At 40.2% G+C, this 19,986-nt stretch overlaps 1 protein-coding gene across 1 annotated transcript in view; it reads right to left on the bottom strand.

The window, feature by feature from the left end:
* AFF2 (ALF transcription elongation factor 2) overlaps positions 1–19,986 on the bottom strand; it is a 485,141-nt gene that overhangs the window by 6,184 nt on the left and 458,971 nt on the right. The window contains exons 15-20 of the mRNA XM_053580856.1: positions 19,373–19,436; positions 15,654–15,790; positions 11,448–11,519; positions 11,011–11,104; positions 8,527–8,579; positions 2,071–2,261 (exon numbers count right to left, since the gene is read on the bottom strand). Coding sequence (XP_053436831.1) covers positions 2,071–2,261; positions 8,527–8,579; positions 11,011–11,104; positions 11,448–11,519; positions 15,654–15,790; positions 19,373–19,436 — 611 coding nt within the window. The remainder of the gene's footprint in view (positions 1–2,070; positions 2,262–8,526; positions 8,580–11,010; positions 11,105–11,447; positions 11,520–15,653; positions 15,791–19,372; positions 19,437–19,986) is intronic.

Raw genomic sequence — 19,986 nt, 5'->3', positions numbered from 1 at the left:
TAAGGAATTTAGTAACACCTTGACATGCTGTTTTAATGACAAGATTAGCATCATTTCACCCTAACATCAGCACAGCCACCACATTGCTCCTGGAAAGTTCGGCAGTTAATTTAGAAGGAATTACTTTAACAGATTTTAAAAATGGATGCAATGATAAAGGAAATCCATAAATATCGACTTACCCTCTAGAAACCAATACAAAATAAGACAGAATGCGAAGGCAGACAAGCAAGGCAAATCTTAAGATGTGTAATGTCTTCCTTTGCAACTCTACAACCCTCGGATGGGGCTGGTTGTATGCACCAGTCGTCTCTGGATTTCCAGAAGTTCAAAAATGTAGACAAGCTTAGAAATTGCCCATTGTTCAGGAAAGTGGTTCAGGATCTCACCTAAAGTTTCTGAAGACCTGTTATTAATCTCACTATCTTCACGGGCAGTGTAACTTATTGTTTCAGAATTCAGACTCTGGCCAGGTATGGTGGCTTATGCCTGTAATCCTAGCACTTTTGGGAGGCCAAGGCAAGGATCACTTAATGTCAGGACTCAAAACCAGCCTAGACAATATAACAAGACTCGAATCTCTATAAAAAATTAAAAATTTTGCTGCACATGTGATGTGTGACTTAGTCCCAGCTACTCAGAAGGCTGAATGAAGCAGGAGGGTTGTTTTAGTCTAAAAGTTTAAGGTTGCTATGAGCTATGATGATGCCACTGCACTCCAGCCCAGGTGACAGAGCAACACCCTGTCTCAAAAAAACAAAACTAAACTAAAACAAAATAAAACAAAACAAGTGTGTAAAACTCCTGACATATTCCCAGGAGTCCTGGCTTGTGAGGACTCTGGGGCTTGGTAGAAGGATTAGGCCAGGAGGCCCAGTAAGTCCTCAGTTAAACTCATGGGAATTTCCATCTGCACATATATGGCTTGCAACCCCAAGTTTGGATCCCCAAGTATCCTGGAACCCCCAAGAATACTCAAATCTGAGGATGCTGAAGTCCCTGTTACAAAATGATGTGGTATTTGCATACAACCTAGGCGTATCCTCCCATGTACTTTAAATCATCTGTAGATTACTTATAATGCTTCATACAATGTGGATTCTATGCAATGAGTTGTTATGGTATATTTTTTACAATTTTTATTATTTTGATTGCTATATTGTTATTTCTTATTGTTTTCTTTTCCCAAATATTTTTGATCCATGGTTGGTTGACTGTGGATTTTGAGCCTGTGGACATAGACGGTCCACTGGAACTGCTTGTGACCTAGTAGCACTCAAGCTTCCCAATTACTGGCCAGAAATGTCTACTCTAAATTTCTGGTCACCCCTTTGCAGTCTGATTCTGAAAAGGCCACAGCTATCTCCACCTTGAGTATAGTGTTGCAGTCTGTGACTACTGGGCCAGAATCAGCCAAGTCAAATGAATGGCTGGGGCAAAAGCACAGCTTATTTTTATTTTCTACCTTCATTAGAATAGTCAAGTTGTGAGCCTCAGTGGTAGCTAGGGTCACAGATGGTAGCATGGCTCACCAAAGACCACTGGCCTACTTTCTGGTGAAGCAGGGTCCTTTTTGCATTTATTTTGTAGCAAACCTCATGCATTACCATGAATAGGACTCACTCCTTCATCTCAGCTGTCAGTGTGTGAGAAAAACTAGCTGACTTTGGCCCTCATTGCATCGTCATTTATTCATCTAGGGCTGACAATTATAATGAAGGTAGAAGCCCCCAGTTCACCTTCAAGTCTCAAGAAAAAAAAATTGTGAACAGAAGCCCAAATAATCTTATTAATTTTCAAACCATTCTTTCCTTTGCCTCTGGTTCTCTGTGTTGGTCCTTATCCCTGAGTGAAATTCCAAAATAGTTGTTTGCCAACACCTCACAGTTCAGATTAGCTTAGGCTTTAAAGGAGAACAAAATCCAAGACTTTTTCACTCTCTCAGCAACAGTAGGTCAATGTGCCAGGCCTGAGTGAACACCCTGGAAATCGGGACACAGAAAGATACAAGGCCACCAGGCCAAATTCAAGTCCTGGTCTGGGAGCAGTGGGTGGAGTAGCTGAGCATACCTCTGTTCTCTCGTGTCAGTTTGTCTGCCATATCCCAGTGTTCGTAGCCCCGTAACACGTTGCTAGTGATGTTGACGTGGCTGGCAGCCATGTGGTGAATACGCTGGGGGATGGTGACCGGGCCATTGTTGCAGTTCCCCATTGCATTGATGGCAGAGACGTTGTTGAGAGACACTGGGTATGGAGTGTTTCTGGGGGATGGAAAGAGATGAGCCCTGTTAGCCTGGCGAGAAAGAGTGACGGTAGGTTTCAAGACCTCCCTAATCACACTGGAATGTCAGCAGCTTGCTGTTCTCCAGAGTGAAGTTTACATGGTGAACATATGTGAAGAGTCAGGAGAGTGGAGTTTGTTCCCACATCCCACCAACTCTTCTCTGAGGACATCCCATAGCTTTCATCAGCATAATAGCTTCCTCCGGGGCTGCTCCATAGAGAGATCATACTACTGCCTCCACCTGCCTCAATGGAGCCACCCAGGGTACAGTGCCAGGCTATAGAAGAGCCCCCTCATCTCCTTTTCTAACACTAAACACGTCACCACCTTTGACAACCACCGAGGGATCATGCACAGTGTTGCTTTTGTCTTAAAATACCAGAGAGAGCTGGATGAATCTTTCCTTGGCATTAATTCTACCCATAAATGTATCTCTTACTTTGAATATATATAACAAGTGTTATAATGTTTCAGAAAAAGAAACAGCTCGGAGCTATGATGATTTCTCCACCTGCTGCCAGAATAGCTATTGGCAGTTAGAAAACATTTGATGTATAATATTGGCCTAGCATCAAAGTGTTTTGTGGAAACCACAATGACAATTTGCTCCAAATACCGTTACCACAATAAGCAAAGAGCAATTCTTAACAGCTCCCTAAGGAGCACTATTAGGGAAGCTGGAAAAAGTAGAATTCTTAATCTCTCTTTAGGATTCTTTAAGACATGCTGCAGAGATGGGCTGTTAATTGGTGACTGTTCACTTGCATGCTGGTTTATAAAGAGAAGTCTTAAGAGAACTCATTTTGGGCAGTACCAATGTTTGGACATATTATAGATTTTCACTGATTCTTTAACATCAGCAACAAGCGATCACCTGCTGCCTGCGTACAACATGGAGGTCATTCTTCCTTCAGGGCCTGGGCTTAGCTCAGCATGCTGTACATTTGCCCAGGGACTTCCTCAAAGCAGGGGGAGCTTCCTGTGCACAGGGGCAATGTCATTTTGCCCCTCGGCCTCCCTATCCTCCTCCAGCCACACTTTGAACAATTCCCAGGCAAAAGTACCACTTTATTAGGACAGAACATTTTGAGGGAGTAAAAGAAATGGGGTAAGCTATGTTTTGGACTCCAGGACTCTGCATGCTTGAAGGAACTTCCTCCTCATTCCTCTGAATAGACCCCAGAAACATCATCAAGGAACCTTGTCCCATCCTCATCCCCATCCCCTTACCAGATGCTGCTGTGGGTAACTCTAGCTTTCCAGGGTGGCTCAAGAACAGACATGCACCCTTACAGGCACCACATATGCATGATTTAGGGAGCAGCAATCACAGTACCCCAAAATGATGAAGTACTGTGGACTAGATCTGGGAGCCATCATGACTGTGACTACAGCCATGGGAGAGATTTGGAGCATTTCTGCCAACAGAGTCTCTCTTCTCATTTGTTCTGGTGTCAGGTGGAAAGTGTACCCTTATACTTGCTCTGTACTTTGCTATAAGGGGGTTGGAGGATATTTCTGCATATTTGTAATTTCTAAGATATTTTCTTACTTCTTAGTAGAATGATTTCTTCTCAAGTCAGGAGTGGGATAATGAGATGTCCACACTAAGGGGCTTAAGCACAGAAGAGTTAGCCAATTACAAAAAAAAAAAAAAAAAAAAAAACAGTGAATACTGGGTTTCTTTATTGCAGAAGCTTGAAAATGCTATTTTTTAGTCTTTTCCCGCAATATTGGTTATTAACTCTTTAAATGTCAATTTGTGGCAAGAATGGAATATGGTCTCATTTGTAATCTCTGGAAATAATGACAAAGCTGTCAAGTGCCACAAATGTTGAAAAAGGGACTGTGTGGTGCTAGAAAAGAGGTGCTGGAATCTCAGGAGACCTGGATTCTAGCCCCAGGTCTGCCATAAAATTGCTATGTGCTCCTGAGGCCATCCCCTCCCCTTGCTAGGCCTTACTTTCTTCAACTGAGAGGAAAGGTTGGTATCAATGATTTTCAGCTATGTCCAGAGTCACAAGGGAAAGTAAATCATCTCTTTACCCGGCACATCTTGAAACCTCTTTTCCTTTTGAACTGATCACATGGAAATGTTACATGTAGGAGCTCTCTTCCCCTTCCTTTCTTTCATTTAAATACTCAGTAGCAGAATCTAGAAGAGCTAGGATTAGGGTTTCTTTTGGGTCATTATTATTCTCATTTTGGGGTCTACGATCTGATGTGTTCTGAAGAGCATGTATGTATACCATGTCATATTCACGAAATGAAAAATTGAAACCTGAGAAATTGTGACAGTGGCTACCAGAAGGCCAATGCAGAGCGTGCTCACGCCAGTGTGCTCCCTACTCTGACTTGGCTCTCATTGCTTTAGGCATCCCACCATCTTCTCTCACCTCTCAGCCACATGCATCCCCTTGCTGTTTCTCAAACCCACCAGGCATGCTCTGTCCCACCCCAGAGGCCACTACCATCCCTCTGGGGGAAGTGCATACCCAACGTATCGGCATGGCTTGCTGTACCATCCTCCAATGCCCTAACTGCAAGACTCAAAAGTGTGCCACTGCTCCCTCCTCTCTCTCATAACCCTTTCTTTCTAGCTTCCTTGTTCCCTTTTTCTCCATGACATTTCCCATCATTTAGCATGCCACATGTTTGTTACTGTCTTTATCCTCTAAGAGAATCTGGCCTCTAGAAGGGCAGGGGCTTTCATGTATTTTGTGCTCTGTGCTATACTGCGGAATCTACAATAGTTTCTGACACATCAAATGTCCTCAATAAACCAACAGAATAAATGATTGGATTGTTGCCATTCCTTATTTTGCATCCACTACATGTAAAGTGTTCTGGAGGGAAGGAGAACAATGTATATAGCAGAAGGATAGGATATGTGTTTGTAAAGGACCAGGCAGAGTGTCCCATACATAGAGGGCATTCAATAAAGATTTGGTGAATGAAAGGATGCATGGTCCCATATTGAAAGAGAGCAAATGATCTAACAGAAGAGCAAAATCCATTATTTTCTAGCAACATAGCATAAGTGTCAAAACAAGCACACACCAAGAGCTGCAGGGCAGGATTGCTTATGCTTTCCAACTTGAGAAGGTAATAATGACAATAGTACTAGTGGCAGTAACAGTGGCAGCCACCATTTACTGAACGATTACTGTGTGCTGAGCTCAGGGCTTCACCGAAATTATCTTTAAGCCTCACAACTCGGCATGGAAATTTCAGCTACTACTGTTTCACAGATGACAAAATGGCTTCAGAGAAGTTCAGCTCCTTCCTGAGGGCCACACAGTTGAAAGAGCAGCCCTGTTATCCTCCGAAGTTCATTCTTTTTCCATTCTACCCAGTTACTTCAAAGTCTTACCATCCACTTGAATAGAGATTTCATGAGACATGAGTGTCCACCCTGCTCTCCCCTTCGTGTGCACATTGGCTTGTTTCCACTCTTCTCCCCAGGCTTGTAGGTATCTAATCTTTCTTCATACAGGTTGGGCAATCCAAAAACTTGGGGAGAAGCCTTTGATTGGCCTGGATGGTTCCTTTAGTGAATACCAGACTTCTCGTGTTGCTTTAAGTGGCCAGTGTCTCAAGTGGAGACATTGCTTCTTCGAACATTTTCAGTGTAGCACCCACATCCACATGTGCACTGAAACAGCTCTTCTGAAGACCTCAAAAAGCACTCTTTCAACATTCAGTAGCCTTCCTAGCTCTGTTTCTTTTTATTATCTCTCAGTCACATTTGAAATTGTTGCCCAGACACTTTAAACTGTCTAACATATAGCTTCCATAACTCTATGGTAGAGGTTGGCAAATCTGGCCCTCCTGTTTCTGTATGTCCTGTAAGCTATGAATGATTTAAAAAACTGAACATTTACAGTCAATTGGAGGCAATACTATCTTCAAGTGCCAATTAAAAAAGGAAGTCCCTTCTTCTTCTTTGCAGACCTGTATTTCAAAAATCATACATGATAATGTATTTTGAATTCTGTCAGTAAAAATTTTGTGGAACTTTGTCTTCTGTCTTATATTCTTCTATATTACTGCGGAAATTTGTTTTATGTGTTATATTCTTCCATATAATAGCCTCAGTTTTGCTTCTTAGCTTGCAAGGCCAAAAACAGTTAGTATTTGGTCCTTTATAGAAAGAGCTTGCTGTCCCCTGTTATAAATCAAGAAGATTTTTCTGCTCTTTCTTCAAACTATTTCTGTGCATTTTTCTTTCCAGTTTCCACAGAGGCTGATTCTAAAGGTCTTTTCTCAATCCCTTGCTTATCTATCCCGAGACTTTCATATGGAGCCCTCATCCATGGAGAGGTGGCCATACTATGACTACCTTGGGGTAACTGACTTCCCAATTGTTAGTTGGCCTAGGAGGGTTTGAAGTTAGAGATGCAGCTAATGTAAGATGCTGTGAGAGGCCCTTTGTGGGTTACAGCATACTTATTCCCCGCGAAATCAGACCATAGTTTTGCTTGCAAATAACAAGCACTTCCTGACCACACAGGGAGACCCAAGCTCTTTCTCCCGGATTGCCACAGCACTTCTGAGATACCTGTCGCCTCCCTCTACTGGATTGTGTGTTTCTGGAGTGCAGGCACCACATTGAATTCAGCAACATGTCCCCCAGACCCTGGTGGTGCAGATGTACCTGAAGTTTTTGCTGAATGAATGAGATGTAACCCCTGGGCGACTGTTTTGAGTTGTCTCATTCAAAAGCTCCATGGCCTGCTAAAGGGAGTGTGCTTTCTTCAGACAGAAGCTGCTTAAACATCATTTCAGGAGGCTTTTCATGTGACTTCACAAGCTCAGGATATGTTTGAGTTCTTTCATTTCAGAATTTAAAAAAAAAAACAAAAAAACAATTTTTTTTCCCCAGTGATCCTTTAATAGCTGCTTACCTGACCTTGCCCTTGCTCTACACTGTGCTCAGAGAAAATAGCTTTCTCTGGGCCTTTCCCTGGTTATTTTTATTTTCTGAACTTCCAGAGAGGAACGTTCTTTCCCTTTTGTTCATCAATGTAAGAGGAAGACCTAATGCAACAACTAAAACGGTGCTTCCTTTCAGTACAGTAATTGAGTTAATGTGTAGTTTTTAATGGATCTCTCCTTAGCTCTGAATGTTTTTATGATCTCAAAGTAGAGTTCATTGTCCCACTGCGTTTGGAGTATGCTTTATAGATATTTATAAAGTAGTAGTAGAGACTGTTTTACTCTGGAAGAAAATGTTTTGATCAGAGATGCAAGAAGTTTGAAATGATGGAAAACTGAAAAAAACAGCTTTGAGTTATAAAACAGGCTCTTGGCAATGGTCTATGTCCACAATCATCTAGAATAGTTTCTCTTTCCACTACTGGGGGGTGGGAAGTGGGATTAGGGTGGTGAGGGAAATTCAGGAATCACAGGAGAAGCTGATGCTCAGACAAGTTAGCAAGGGCATAAGGCAGCCACTTTGTGGCTGCAGCAGAAGCAGGATCCAAACTCATTTTCTGTATGAATTGTCTCTTCAATGGGCATTGGGTCCTGCTCCTTCATTTTAACGAGGCACAAACAAGCCCAGGTAGAGAAAGGGACTCACTGACTTTATCTGTGATCCAAGGACAACCTTGGGACCAAGTCAAAGGTTTTTTGGACCCCTACTCCACTACTGTTAAGACTGACCTCCCCCAAGCAAATAGAACTCTAAATAAAGCCATGGTCATGAGTGAATTCACTGAGCCCAAGATCAGCATTATATATAGTAGATGCTTTTTAAAAAATTTAGGTCAGGGTGTTTTAGTATTAATAAAAAAAACTTCATGAAGGCTTGGATAATTGGCTGACCAAGTGCCTTCACAATTTCAGCACTATTATGCCTTTGGTTTTATTAAACAGCACTTATCATAGATCAATGAATATTTCATTGGTCTTTCATTACCGAGTGAATCACTGACAAATCACTGCAGTAGAGTTAACTTTTCCCTGCCTCTCTGAAATAGCATGGTGCTTGCCATCTCATTAGCAGATATTTTTATGGCTATAATTTGGCTTAAAGATCAAATAGTTAAAGAATTGGAACCATATCATTTTAAACTTCTCTGTCTTCCTATTAGCTACAATCTGGCTAGTATTCTGTATGCCCCCAAATGACCATAGATTCAGAATGTACCTTTGTTCCTGAGTTGTCAATGCAATATATTTGGGGGTCTAGTAAATCACTCATTTTCGTGAAAAAGCAATTTTCATAAAATACTTACTTTCCATTGCCAACCCACGGAGATGGTATATGGGTGACTTTTGAAGCATTTTGCTAAAAGAGAGAAAGAGAGAGGGAAATAAGGACATCTATTTTGTGTTTTATTAATTCCAGAACAGATGGAAGTGTGATTTAGAGTACATTAATATTGATTGCAGCATTTCGGGATGCAGAGCTGCGATGTATGTGTACGTCAGCACGCCAAGCCGCATACTCGATGAAAATAGCTGGTTAGGATAATTAGTGGGCTCCAATCAGGACCATGACAGTCACTTGATGAAAGATCTTATATACTAAAAGGCCCAGTGAAATCAGACTCAGTTCTCCAAGAAGTGGTTTAATTATCCTCATCTGAAATTTCGTCTGCAAAACAAGCTCTTCAGAGTACAAGTAAGCTTTTCACCTTTAGCTTCACTTGCAAACTTCTTCCCTGGAATGTACGATGGACTGCAATTTCTAATATCCCAAGGATGTGCCAGAACCAAGCAGCATTTTTCCATTTGCTTGTTTGTTTTAAGGAATCACCTTGATTTGCTGTCTTGACATGCAAATCCTCCTGGCTAAAGGTTTTCCCTGTTTAACAAAGCTACTGGTTCTGAGTTGCATTGCATGGAATGCTGAACAGGCTTTTATTCCTCTGATGGAACTAGGCTGGTTTAAAGAATGGGCCTCCTTGTATTTTTGTAGCCATTTTTGTGAATCAGAGGGAAATCTGACATTTAGCATTCCCACAACAGGACAAGAAGTAGGCCCATTGTAATGGCCTCACCAGGTTGAAGCTCAAGCGGCACAGATGGTCATGACATGCCACCTGTGGCCGTAAGCCTGCCTCAGACCCGCTCTTGTCAGTCACAGCGCAGGTGATGCCCTTCCTCTGCCTAAGGGCTTCCAGCTCAGCCCCTTTTACAAAAAGGGTGTTAGAGAGTGTTAGCATTTTCAGATGTCCGGTAAGAATGCAATGCCTCCCTGCAGCTACAGAAACCCTCACCTAAGGCATATTCTGCAAACTCCAGTTTTAACCTCCAAAAACTTCAACACGCTTCTTTCTACAGGAATGAGTTATTTAGCATTTGCTTGGAATTTTGCAAGGCCCTAAAAGGTACAAAGGACAGGTTGAAAAGGACAGATACTACAGCTGTGAGTCTCAAAGTATCATTACATGACCAGCTGTGTCAGTATCTCTTGGGAATTTGACAGAAATGCAAATTGTTGCACCCAGCCCCAGACCTACAGAATTAGACACTGAGGGGTGGGGTCCAGTATTCTGTGGTTTCGCAATCCCTCTAGGGCATTCTGATGGCTGCTTAAATTCAAGAACCACCTTTCCAGACCACAGGTCAACAGGGATGAAGGGACATATGAAGGGAGGGTGAGATGTTGTGTGTTTTCCCTGTTCATCCACATGAGCATCAGCTTTATGGGTTTATGGCCCCACCATATAATAGCTGGGGAACTTGCTTTTTCCCAACCAGTCCACAGGGTTCTCATACACGTAGAGCTGCGCAGCAGCACTCACCGGGTGTGTGATATAAGGTTGTAATTTGATTCATTTCAAACAACTGCTTTGGTGTAATGAAGCCAAGAAGGCTCATGTACTTGGCAAAGAATAAAAATACATACATACATATATATATATATATATATACATATAATTTATATACACATATTTATACATATATGTGTATATATGTGTATATGTATATATGCAAATGTATATATACGTTATATATATACGTGTATATATATATATATATATATATATATTTCTTTTCTTATGAGACCTCACCAATAGAAGGAGCATTGAGGCTTCCAAATCTAAATCATGGGCCAGTGTTGGAGGAGACAATGATCAGGCCTAGCATCAGGCTGCTGCTTATAATTTTTATCTGGACTCATTCCCAAATTTTGGCATTACATTTTGTGGTTGCCTATCTTTTTTTCTTTTTTTCTCGCAAGTTACAAATGCTAGATGTCTACTGATGGCTTTATATATTTGTTTTGGTAACCAAGGCAGCCAATTGTTTTAAATTGCAGTCACCAAACTCCAAGACTCCCCATGGCCAACTATACTTTCCAGGGGTGTGGATGTCCACCCAGACCCAGGGTAGCCACAGTGACTTCTTTCACTTCTGAGAGATTCCTGGGTTGACTTCTCATTTAATAAGAGACTGAAAGTGCACCAGAGCCACAACCTGTGTCTATCCTAGAGGGCAGGGCAGCAGACAACATCTCCCTAACTATAACCAGGAGGCTGGCAAGGGCCATTTGGTCAGTCTGGGAAATAGTCAGGGGGTGGTACTATTGCACCTTCTCTCCCAGCAATCAAATCAGGTGTGAGAATTCCATGGCTAGCTGGCATGAGAGAGGCTATGCTCTTGGCAGCAACAAACAACCTTGTTTTTGTCATTTGATGTTTAATAACATGCCAACCATAATTAGTGATTTTATCACCTCGTATCAATCAATGATCCAAAATAGAAATTACCTTAAAATATTCCATCAGTGATCTTGAGTACTTCATAGCATGGTCCTTCTTCAGTTTAAACATCCTCAAGTAGAGAAGCGATAAACATCGGTAGCTGTGGTGAGGAAGACAGGCTTATGTTAATGCTGCTGCTTAATACAACCTAGAAACTGTAAGAAGAATGCTGATTCATAGTGTGCAGTTAGATTGAGAAACGTAAGTAAATAAAGAACAATTTTAAAAGGAAAGGAGGAAGCATTAAAATCCCATTTTGATAAGGGTATAAATTAGGAAAGTAAATGTTTAGTGAGCGACTAAAAAAAATCCATTAGTTATCCTTTAATAGTTTAATGGAAAACAAAAGTGATAATCTGGGGTAAGCAGCTTAAGTTGATCTGGAGTTTTCAAACCCTTCTGTGACATTTCAGTGGTTTTCTTGTAGCCTCTATGAGACTCACCATAAGACTGCCAGCTTTTTGTCTCCATCCGAAGCCAAGGGGCTTGCGAAGTTCTTCAGCCTCATTGCATACCTTTGAAAAAAAAGGAAACACTAAAGTGGAATGTCTATTCCCCTTCAGAAATTCCCTAAGTCACTGGTATTCTGATTGCCTGAGTTTGCCCCACATTTGCTCTGGGCCAGAGGACTGACTGGCACATGTGGGCAGAAGCCTGCTTTTCTGAAAACACACAAAATGGGGACCAAAACGGCCTAAAAGGACTGATAATGACACACGGGAGTTGAACTCCAGAGAAAGCAGCTCAATCGTAAGGCCACATGGTAGGACAGTGCTGTAGAATTGCTGTTAGTTTACATGTGTGTATAAATGCTGGCAAACTACTGTTTCTGGAAACATTCTAGCTAAACAACATTATTGGTTTTCAATGAGAGGTGGACAAAAACGTCGGTCACAGCTCAGTTTATGACAGATAAGGTAAATAATATACAACTATGTCTGACATGAGCATGAGTAGACCTCAATCACACTGTTAAAAGGTCTTTTCTAATGGCTCAGCTTCTGAATATATTCCTGTAGAAAGTGGCTTGGTATTTTTTTTTTTTTTAAGGAAGGTCGATTTCACAGCATTTTAAGGTCTAAGAGCCCTTAATTTATGGCGCTTGTATATTTTGTCTTTCCATTCTCTTTAATTGTTAGTGTTCCACGGTGGGGTGATAAAAGGTTGAGTAGTTCCCGTTTTTTATTTCTAGCCATGCACATTCCATTCTGGGCATTTAGACTCTTGAAAATCAATTCATTGCATAAAATCATTGTCTGAGCTTTAATGCAATTTCACAGGTACTTGTGGTAGAATAAGTAATGGAGTGCAATGTGGCAGAAGGCAGTTGAAAGTTCTCATTAATGAGAAGGCGGTGGAGACTGTACAGGGCCGCTGTGCTTACAACCCCTCACTTTCAGCAGCTTCCCCCAGGGAATGGGGGACCCCAAGCTTGCCCCTCAAAACTCAGCCTGCCTCCTAAGCATTCTAGCTACCTTGCTCTCCCATTTATCACTCCAGTTCTGTTGCATGAACATTTTCCAGCAAAGGGACTTGCACACTTGATGTGGGGCCCTCTTTTGTTGCAATGTTAAGTGAAGGGACTTTTATTATGTAAGAAGTCTAACTACCTTTGACAGCTGGACCACTGAAATGTCAAGTCACTGTGACGCCCCCCATGTTTTCACAAATACATTTCTATTACAGATTCCCAGGACTCAACACAAGTATAATTACTTGAATGAAAAAAAATGAGGCTTTTTGTAGCCAGTACACTGTCAGGGAGAGAGTAATAAAAATCTCTTCAATATCATATTGAACTACTATAAACTGTGTTCATATTACGGTTACCCTCTAATTCAACCACATTTGAAGTGACTTGATAGTGGAGTTTCAATTGCTTAAGTGGACCAGACAATCTAGTTGCTTTTAACTTATTTTTTCCCAACTAAATTTTCTTTCATTAAAAAAATTATACACACATGCGATTGGCTGAAAATATAATAAATAAAAAATAAAGAGGACTGATGTAAAAATGGTGAAATCTGGAAAAAAAAAAGCAAAACTAACTGGTAAAATCTGAATCAAGTACGTGAAATGTATCAATGTCAACATCCTGGCTGTGATACTGTGCAAGATATTCCCACGGGGAAGCTGGATGAAGGGTACACGAGAACTCTCTGTATTAGTTCTTACAAGTGTGTGTGTGAATCCACAATTACCGCAAAATAAAATTAAAAAATACTGACTTTAAAGTGAATGTCCATAATTTCTTTACTGACTTTCAGGTTCCATAGAAATATACTTCTATGAGGAGTAAGATACCATATAATGAAAATAAATCATGTGTTTTCCCTAAAGAGCATAATTTTGTAAACAATGGCAAAATGTTTTTAATGGACATAAATGTTATTTAATTATTCACATCACACTTTTTCCATAATGAATTTAGTATTATGCTTATATATATATATATATATTTTTTTTTTTTTGGTAGAGACAGAGTCTCACTTTATCACCCTCAGTAGAGTGCTGTGGTGTCACACAGCTCACAGCAACCTCCAACTCCAGGGCTTAGGCTATTCTCTTGCCTCAGTCTCTTCTATTTTTAACATAGTATGTGTTTTCCTAAAAGACAATTAATAAGAAAGAAAAATATATACAGAAGAAAAACACCCATCATCTCACCGCATATTAAAGCTATGATTTCATTTCCCTTCCAGTTTGGCTCAGATGAATATACATGATTTTCATGGTCATAATTGTGGTGTGCATGTAATTCATATTATAAACATTTCTGTATGGTTGCACAGTCATCTTCATTGTTGTATGTCAATGGCTGCAAAGTATTCTGTTGAGTGTTCTTAATTATTTTTCTATTATTGATTATTTGGTTTTCTTCTCGTTGTGTGCTATTACATACAATGCCAAAACGAACATTATACTGATAGCTTGTTCTAATATTTCAATTATTTTCTTCCATAGAGGAAATTCAAATTTCTAGAAGTTGAGGTACTGGATCAAAAGGTATGAATGCTCATTTGTATGGCTTTTGCTACAGAGTGCCAAATTGCCCTCAATATACACTGATCAAGTGCTATTCTCAACAGTAGCATAGGAGAGCCCTAGTTCACTATCAGGGTATGTTTGTTGTTGTTGTTGTTTTAGTTGTTAATGCTAGGTTTTAAAATTGTTATATTTTATTGTTAATTTTAAAAGTACCTTGTTTTAATGTGCGCTTTTGAATGAATAGAAAGCATGGATTATCTCCATATTTGTTCGCTGTTTTCCCTCAACGTTGAACCCTAATAATTTTTGACAGAATGTTCATCTCATACATCTTTGAAAATCACGGGTAGCCTTGATTAGACACTGAGCAATCAATTTCCTCATGAAAGGTACAGAATGATGGTGATGACTTCCATGCTCTAAGTTGAAGAGAAATACTTTACACTCTTTTCTGGTGCCTCATCTCAGAGCAGCGAAAAGAGAAAGATGGCTGACTAGCTTGACAGGTAAGGCTGGAGCTGCCCTCATTATCACCCTAGTTTTATGGCTCTGACTAAACTTCTGATTTTTATGTGAGCAAAGTTGTTTTCTTGGTTTGTTTGTTTTTTGTTTTTTTGTTTGTTTTTTTTACGTTCTCTTCTTTTGATCTTTTGGAAGGCTTCACTGAGAAAATATGCGTGTTAAATCAGTCCAATGTCTGTCTGAAAATTTAGGTCCAGATATCCTCAGATTTGTCACAGTTTAAGCAGATACAAACAAGATAGGAAAAAACAGGTCCTGGTATTACTAATAGATTGAGCTAGAGGAGACTGGAACATATGAGCATATCAGGTAACAACTGTTCACTCCATCAAAAGCGGTTATTTAGTCCATTCAGCGAATGATGGTGCTTATCTACTACTCATGGGTGGATTACATTATTTTACAAATATGTGCAAAGCCCTGGAAAACACACAGAATGGATATGTCTTCTTCTCCTAGCCCTTCTTCCTCATCTTCTAGGAAATGTTTGATAACCCACAAATTCTACACCACCAAGACCAACAGGCCAGAAAATATCATTTCAAATGTAAATGAAAGCAATAATGTAAGCAGTTAATATATCCTCTACTGCTCTCATCCTCTCATCTCTGTCCCACCCCACTACCACCTTCTCTCTTTCCCTTATTCCAGCTGCATGGCAAGTCTACCAGCACCTGCAGCCTTCAACACCAGCTCTGGGTTGCAGTAGCGCCCCTCCCTTTTTAATAACCAAGATAAAAATTCTTAGAAAACATGGTTTGTAATAGAAATCCTGAGAGCCTGAGAGAACCACATTTCAAATTATAAAGCTACACCTTGGGAAAGACAAGGCGATGCTAAATGGTGAAATGATTACACTTTTCTTCTACCCACTATGTTTTCATTTTAACATTATGAATACTGCAAATTATAACACTCACAATATAACCTCTTAAGGGGATAATTTATGAAAGCAGTGTCCATCAATTATAAATTTTCTGTGACATTAATAAAATGGCAAGAGCTAATTATGATGACTTCTAAGAAGAAGATGCCTTGGACAAATTATTAATATGTGGAAATGATGTTTTAGAAAAAAATATAGCTTCTCATTCTAGCTGAAATGAGCTGAGAAAGATGACTACAGAAAGGCCATTCACCTGAGGAGCTCCACGGTCTCAGAGTACATGGTATACGGGGACTTTGCTTCCAGAGGGTCACGTTCCATGGCATTGCCACATTCAGTGAAGGACAGGGCAGCATCAGCATAATTCACAGCTTTGCCAAATTTCTCAAACTGAAACAGGAAGATGACTGATCAGCATAATTCCCCCTCTTTTCTCCTTCATAGGAAAGAGCAGATTGCAACTAGGGGAGGTTTCTTCACCTTCCACAGAGAACATCTGTCCATGTCTGGAGAAACTCTCAGTTGCAACCAGTAAAGAGGGAGAGTCTGGTGTTTCCCAGAGATGCTGCCAAACTTCCTACAATGCCCAGGACAGCAGCCACCATAATGGACAGTGATAAGCCAGCCCAAGACACCAATAGTGCTCAGGCTGAGAAACCCTTATGTATAGAGAGGACAAAGTATGAACTGGCTACACGACCATGGCATCATGTGGGGTTTGTGATATTGTTAGTATTGTTATCATTATCTTTTTGGTGGACCAGAATCCAAATCAATGCCTCGATTAGTTTCTGTTCACAAAATTTACTAAACTAGTCATGGTAGTGTCCTACCGACAGTGCTTGCAACTAAGTTCTGCTTTTTACAAGTCACATGGACAACAAACACATGTTCTTTGCTGTTGAACTCTTTGCAAGCACATCAACACCCCCCTCAGGAGGAGAGCAACGAATTGATGGCTATCGTCAGGAAAAATCTGAAGCTGTGGTCTGACTGTTGACAATAATCACGTCACTCTCATTGTAAAGGATGGTTTGAAATAGTGTGTCAAAAAGCCAAAAATATAGCACTACTAAATATTTTAGTTTAGTAAAATTTTATTGCAAAAGGTTTTAGCCCTGATAATGGTCACGATTAAACTGACTTAGACATACTGATTTCTTTTTTATGTGTAATGAATATTATATATGACACTTTTATCGTGAGTATTTTATAACAAGATTTAACATTTTCAATTTTTGATAGCAGGATGTAAGAATTCCAGTAATATGGTATTTTTATGCAAAAGAACCAATATACTGCAGATTTAGCTATTTTAATTTTCTTGTATACATTTTATTAAAATGTTTTTGGTGTAACTATGAAAGTTTCAATTCTCAAAATGGCAGAGTATCTGTCTCTGGAAAAGGATTAGGTACAACTATAAAATGATTAGTTGTGGGGCCTTTAGAATCTTATTGTAGATGACTTTCTTTACAATAAATGTTGTTCAGTTTTTATGTATTGCAGGAATTTTGTGCTTCCCTTTTCTGTACGCTACTGGAAATAAAACTGCCAACCAAAATCAGTCTGATTTTCTGAAAACCTATGTACGTGTGTGCAATCTATCTCCTTTCTCTCTTGCCTTACAAGGTAATTTCCTTAGGTTATCTGGCTCTAACTGCTTTTCCCATTTTGAAATTAATCTTGACACCCTGATTTTTGAAAGTGACTTTTCGTTCAAAACCCCAGAGCTAGAAAGATCCTTAAAGAGCACCTTCTCTAAAAGAAGGAGAAACTGAAGCTTAGAGAGAAAATGACATGGCCATGGTGCCAATTACTCACGAAGTTACACTTTGTCCTTAGGCTTGTTTCCCCATCCATGAAATGAGGAGCTTTAACTACAAGGGTACTCCTTGCTCTAGTATAGACATCAGTCTAGTGAACGTATAATCCTGTGACTGTTTGTCAACATTTTATTGTTATCACCGCCCCCAAGCAGATTTTTTAGACACATCAGCTCTTCATGTCTGTTGAGTTTTGTATCCATTCTTTCAAGCAACCATGGATGCAGATCAAAAATATTCAGAAAAGAAAACAATGGCTGTGTACTGAACACTTTTTTGGTCATAATTCCCTAGATAATATAGTATAACATTTATTTATAGACAGTGGTTCGCAAATGGCTTGTATTGTATTAGGTATTATAAATAGTCTCAAGATGATTTAAAGCATAGGTTATATGAATGTATTAGGCCATTTCAAATCAGAGACTTGAGCATACATGGAATTTGGTATCCAAAGGATGTCCTAGAACCAATCTTCCATAAATACTTAGGGGCAACTATAAGTTTTCACACACCTTCGATGAAATTTCAATACCCAAATTATACTTACTATCGCTCCGTGCACTGTGGCCCTTTGGAGGGTCACATCCCATTATAATATCCAAGACTTTTTCACCCCATTCTCCAAAATAATTGTACCCCCTCAACTGATAATCTATCCTCTAAATGGATTTGACAAAAATCACTTGGGATGAGACATAGACTCATCCCTGGATGGTAAGAGTGATGTTAATTCTTAATCATATATATGTGTCTGATCTGTGGCTCTGATTTTTTCTCAGTTCTTCCAACATTTCATCTACATAGTCTCCTACATACATTCCAGTCTTCATCAGCTCATATGACAGTTTTTCAAAGGAATATCTATGTGCTCCTTAGCCCCAATTTTGACAAAGAGCAAACTCCAGAGAAATTCTGCAGTGCCATATAGTTGAGAACATGAAGAGAAAACTTTTGGCCTTTGAGCCAGCAGAATTGTCTCCCAATGCCTTTCAAATCTCCTGCCACCCATGCAGTGATCATAGACACAATCTTCTTGGCATCTCTAGTGGAGCTGGCATCCAGTCTGCCTTCCCATTTTTGTCTGCAGGAGTAGGGGAGAATAGTTTCCAAGGGAAAATTCACACCACAGAAAGTCATCTGTAGGCAATAGGTGAGCAATTTGGACCACAGGAAGAAATAACAGACAGTTGGGAAGCAGCAGAGGTCACCTTTCCCAACGTCAAACACCACAGGACAGCTAGTCCTAGCTGGGCACAATGACCTGGTGAAGGATGCTTTCTGTTAACCCAGTGGGGTTAAACTGATACCTCTAATTATCTGGGAGTTTGGTGAAAGGTGAGAAGACTGAATTTGGGGCCTTCTCTAGGACAGTGGTTCTCAAATGGCTTCATGTGAGAATTACCTGGGGAGTGTTAATACTAGGGAGCCCGGGTCCCTGTCCCAGAAATTCTGATTTCATTCATCTGGGGTGTGGCCTGGGCATCAGGGTTATTTTAAAGCTTCCCAAGTGATGCATGGTTGAGATTCACTGTTAGGAGGATCAACCTAATCAACCAACTCGACATTTCATAAATCTATAAATTGTTGACCTTATCACTGGCCTAGGGGGCCAAAACTCTCGGAGGCAGCTAGACAAGGTATTTTGGGAAATCCAGATGATTTCCTTCCAAGCATTTCCTTTCTCCATTCAGGGTCCCAACCTGACTTCAGGGTTCACTCTTGAAATAGGTCACCAAATGCAGCAAGGAGCTGAGTTTTGCTATAGCCTCAAGTTTCCCAAAGCCAAATTTTGAACTCACATAGCTAGCTCTCAACAGTGATCCCTCTTCTCACACCACTTCTGGTTTACTAGACCCAATGGGAGCTCGCATCATCTCCAGGATAGTTTCTACAGTCATTTCCAATTCCCTTTAAAAATAATGACAATGGTATATGCCATTGTTGGGGCAAGGGCAATAACAGTGGGAAAACAAAAAATGATAGGACAATACAACTTAAAGAACTTTGGCAATCATGCTGTGCACTACCAAGCAGGTTTGGGCTGTGCTACCAGCAGTTTGACTCTCTGTAAAGTACTTTCTTTGTTTCCTTTCAAGGAATATTACCTTAATGGCAGCCAAACAAAGAGAGGACAGAAACTTACCAGTGCATCAGCCTTGTGCTTTAGCCTCTTAGCTTCTTGCATGTAATAATCAGCATTGTGAACCCTAAACAAACAGAATGAGCTCTTTCAGAAAACAGCATTTCATGTTTTCATTAAAACACTGAACAGTGAAAAAAAAATTTGCTACAAATCTATTCCTGTACAGTGCCTTGTAAAAGGCAGGCTAATGCTCTTATTCTTATCATAACCAACCTTGAAATAATACTGTAAATGAAATCTCAAGTGTATAATAGCCCATTAGGGTAAATAACCATGTCCTCCAACCCCAGCCATTATAGTTGCCCAGACAAATCAAATGAAACCTAGCTACACCTAGCACACAGTCATACGTGAAGATGTGGATAAGAAAGGACAAAACAACCCAGAAGTAAGCATCTGCCTTTGGCAATAGTAACAAAATCTCCATGATTAAAATAAGCCAAAGGCATTTCTTGATGCGGACAGAGGTGGGAGTGTAGGGGGCAGAGGATACTTTTAATTGTAGGAGCTATTGCCAGAGTCTTATTTGGGGTGACACATGCATGGCACTAGAAAAGTCATACCATTACCCACCCCCATGTACCATGCCCTCCTCCCAAACTGTGCCCACGATA

The sequence above is a fragment of the Nycticebus coucang genome, chromosome X (assembly GCF_027406575.1).
Source record: "Nycticebus coucang isolate mNycCou1 chromosome X, mNycCou1.pri, whole genome shotgun sequence".
NCBI lineage: Eukaryota > Metazoa > Chordata > Mammalia > Primates > Lorisidae > Nycticebus > Nycticebus coucang.
This window is presented reverse-complemented; position numbering and strand designations above follow the sequence as displayed.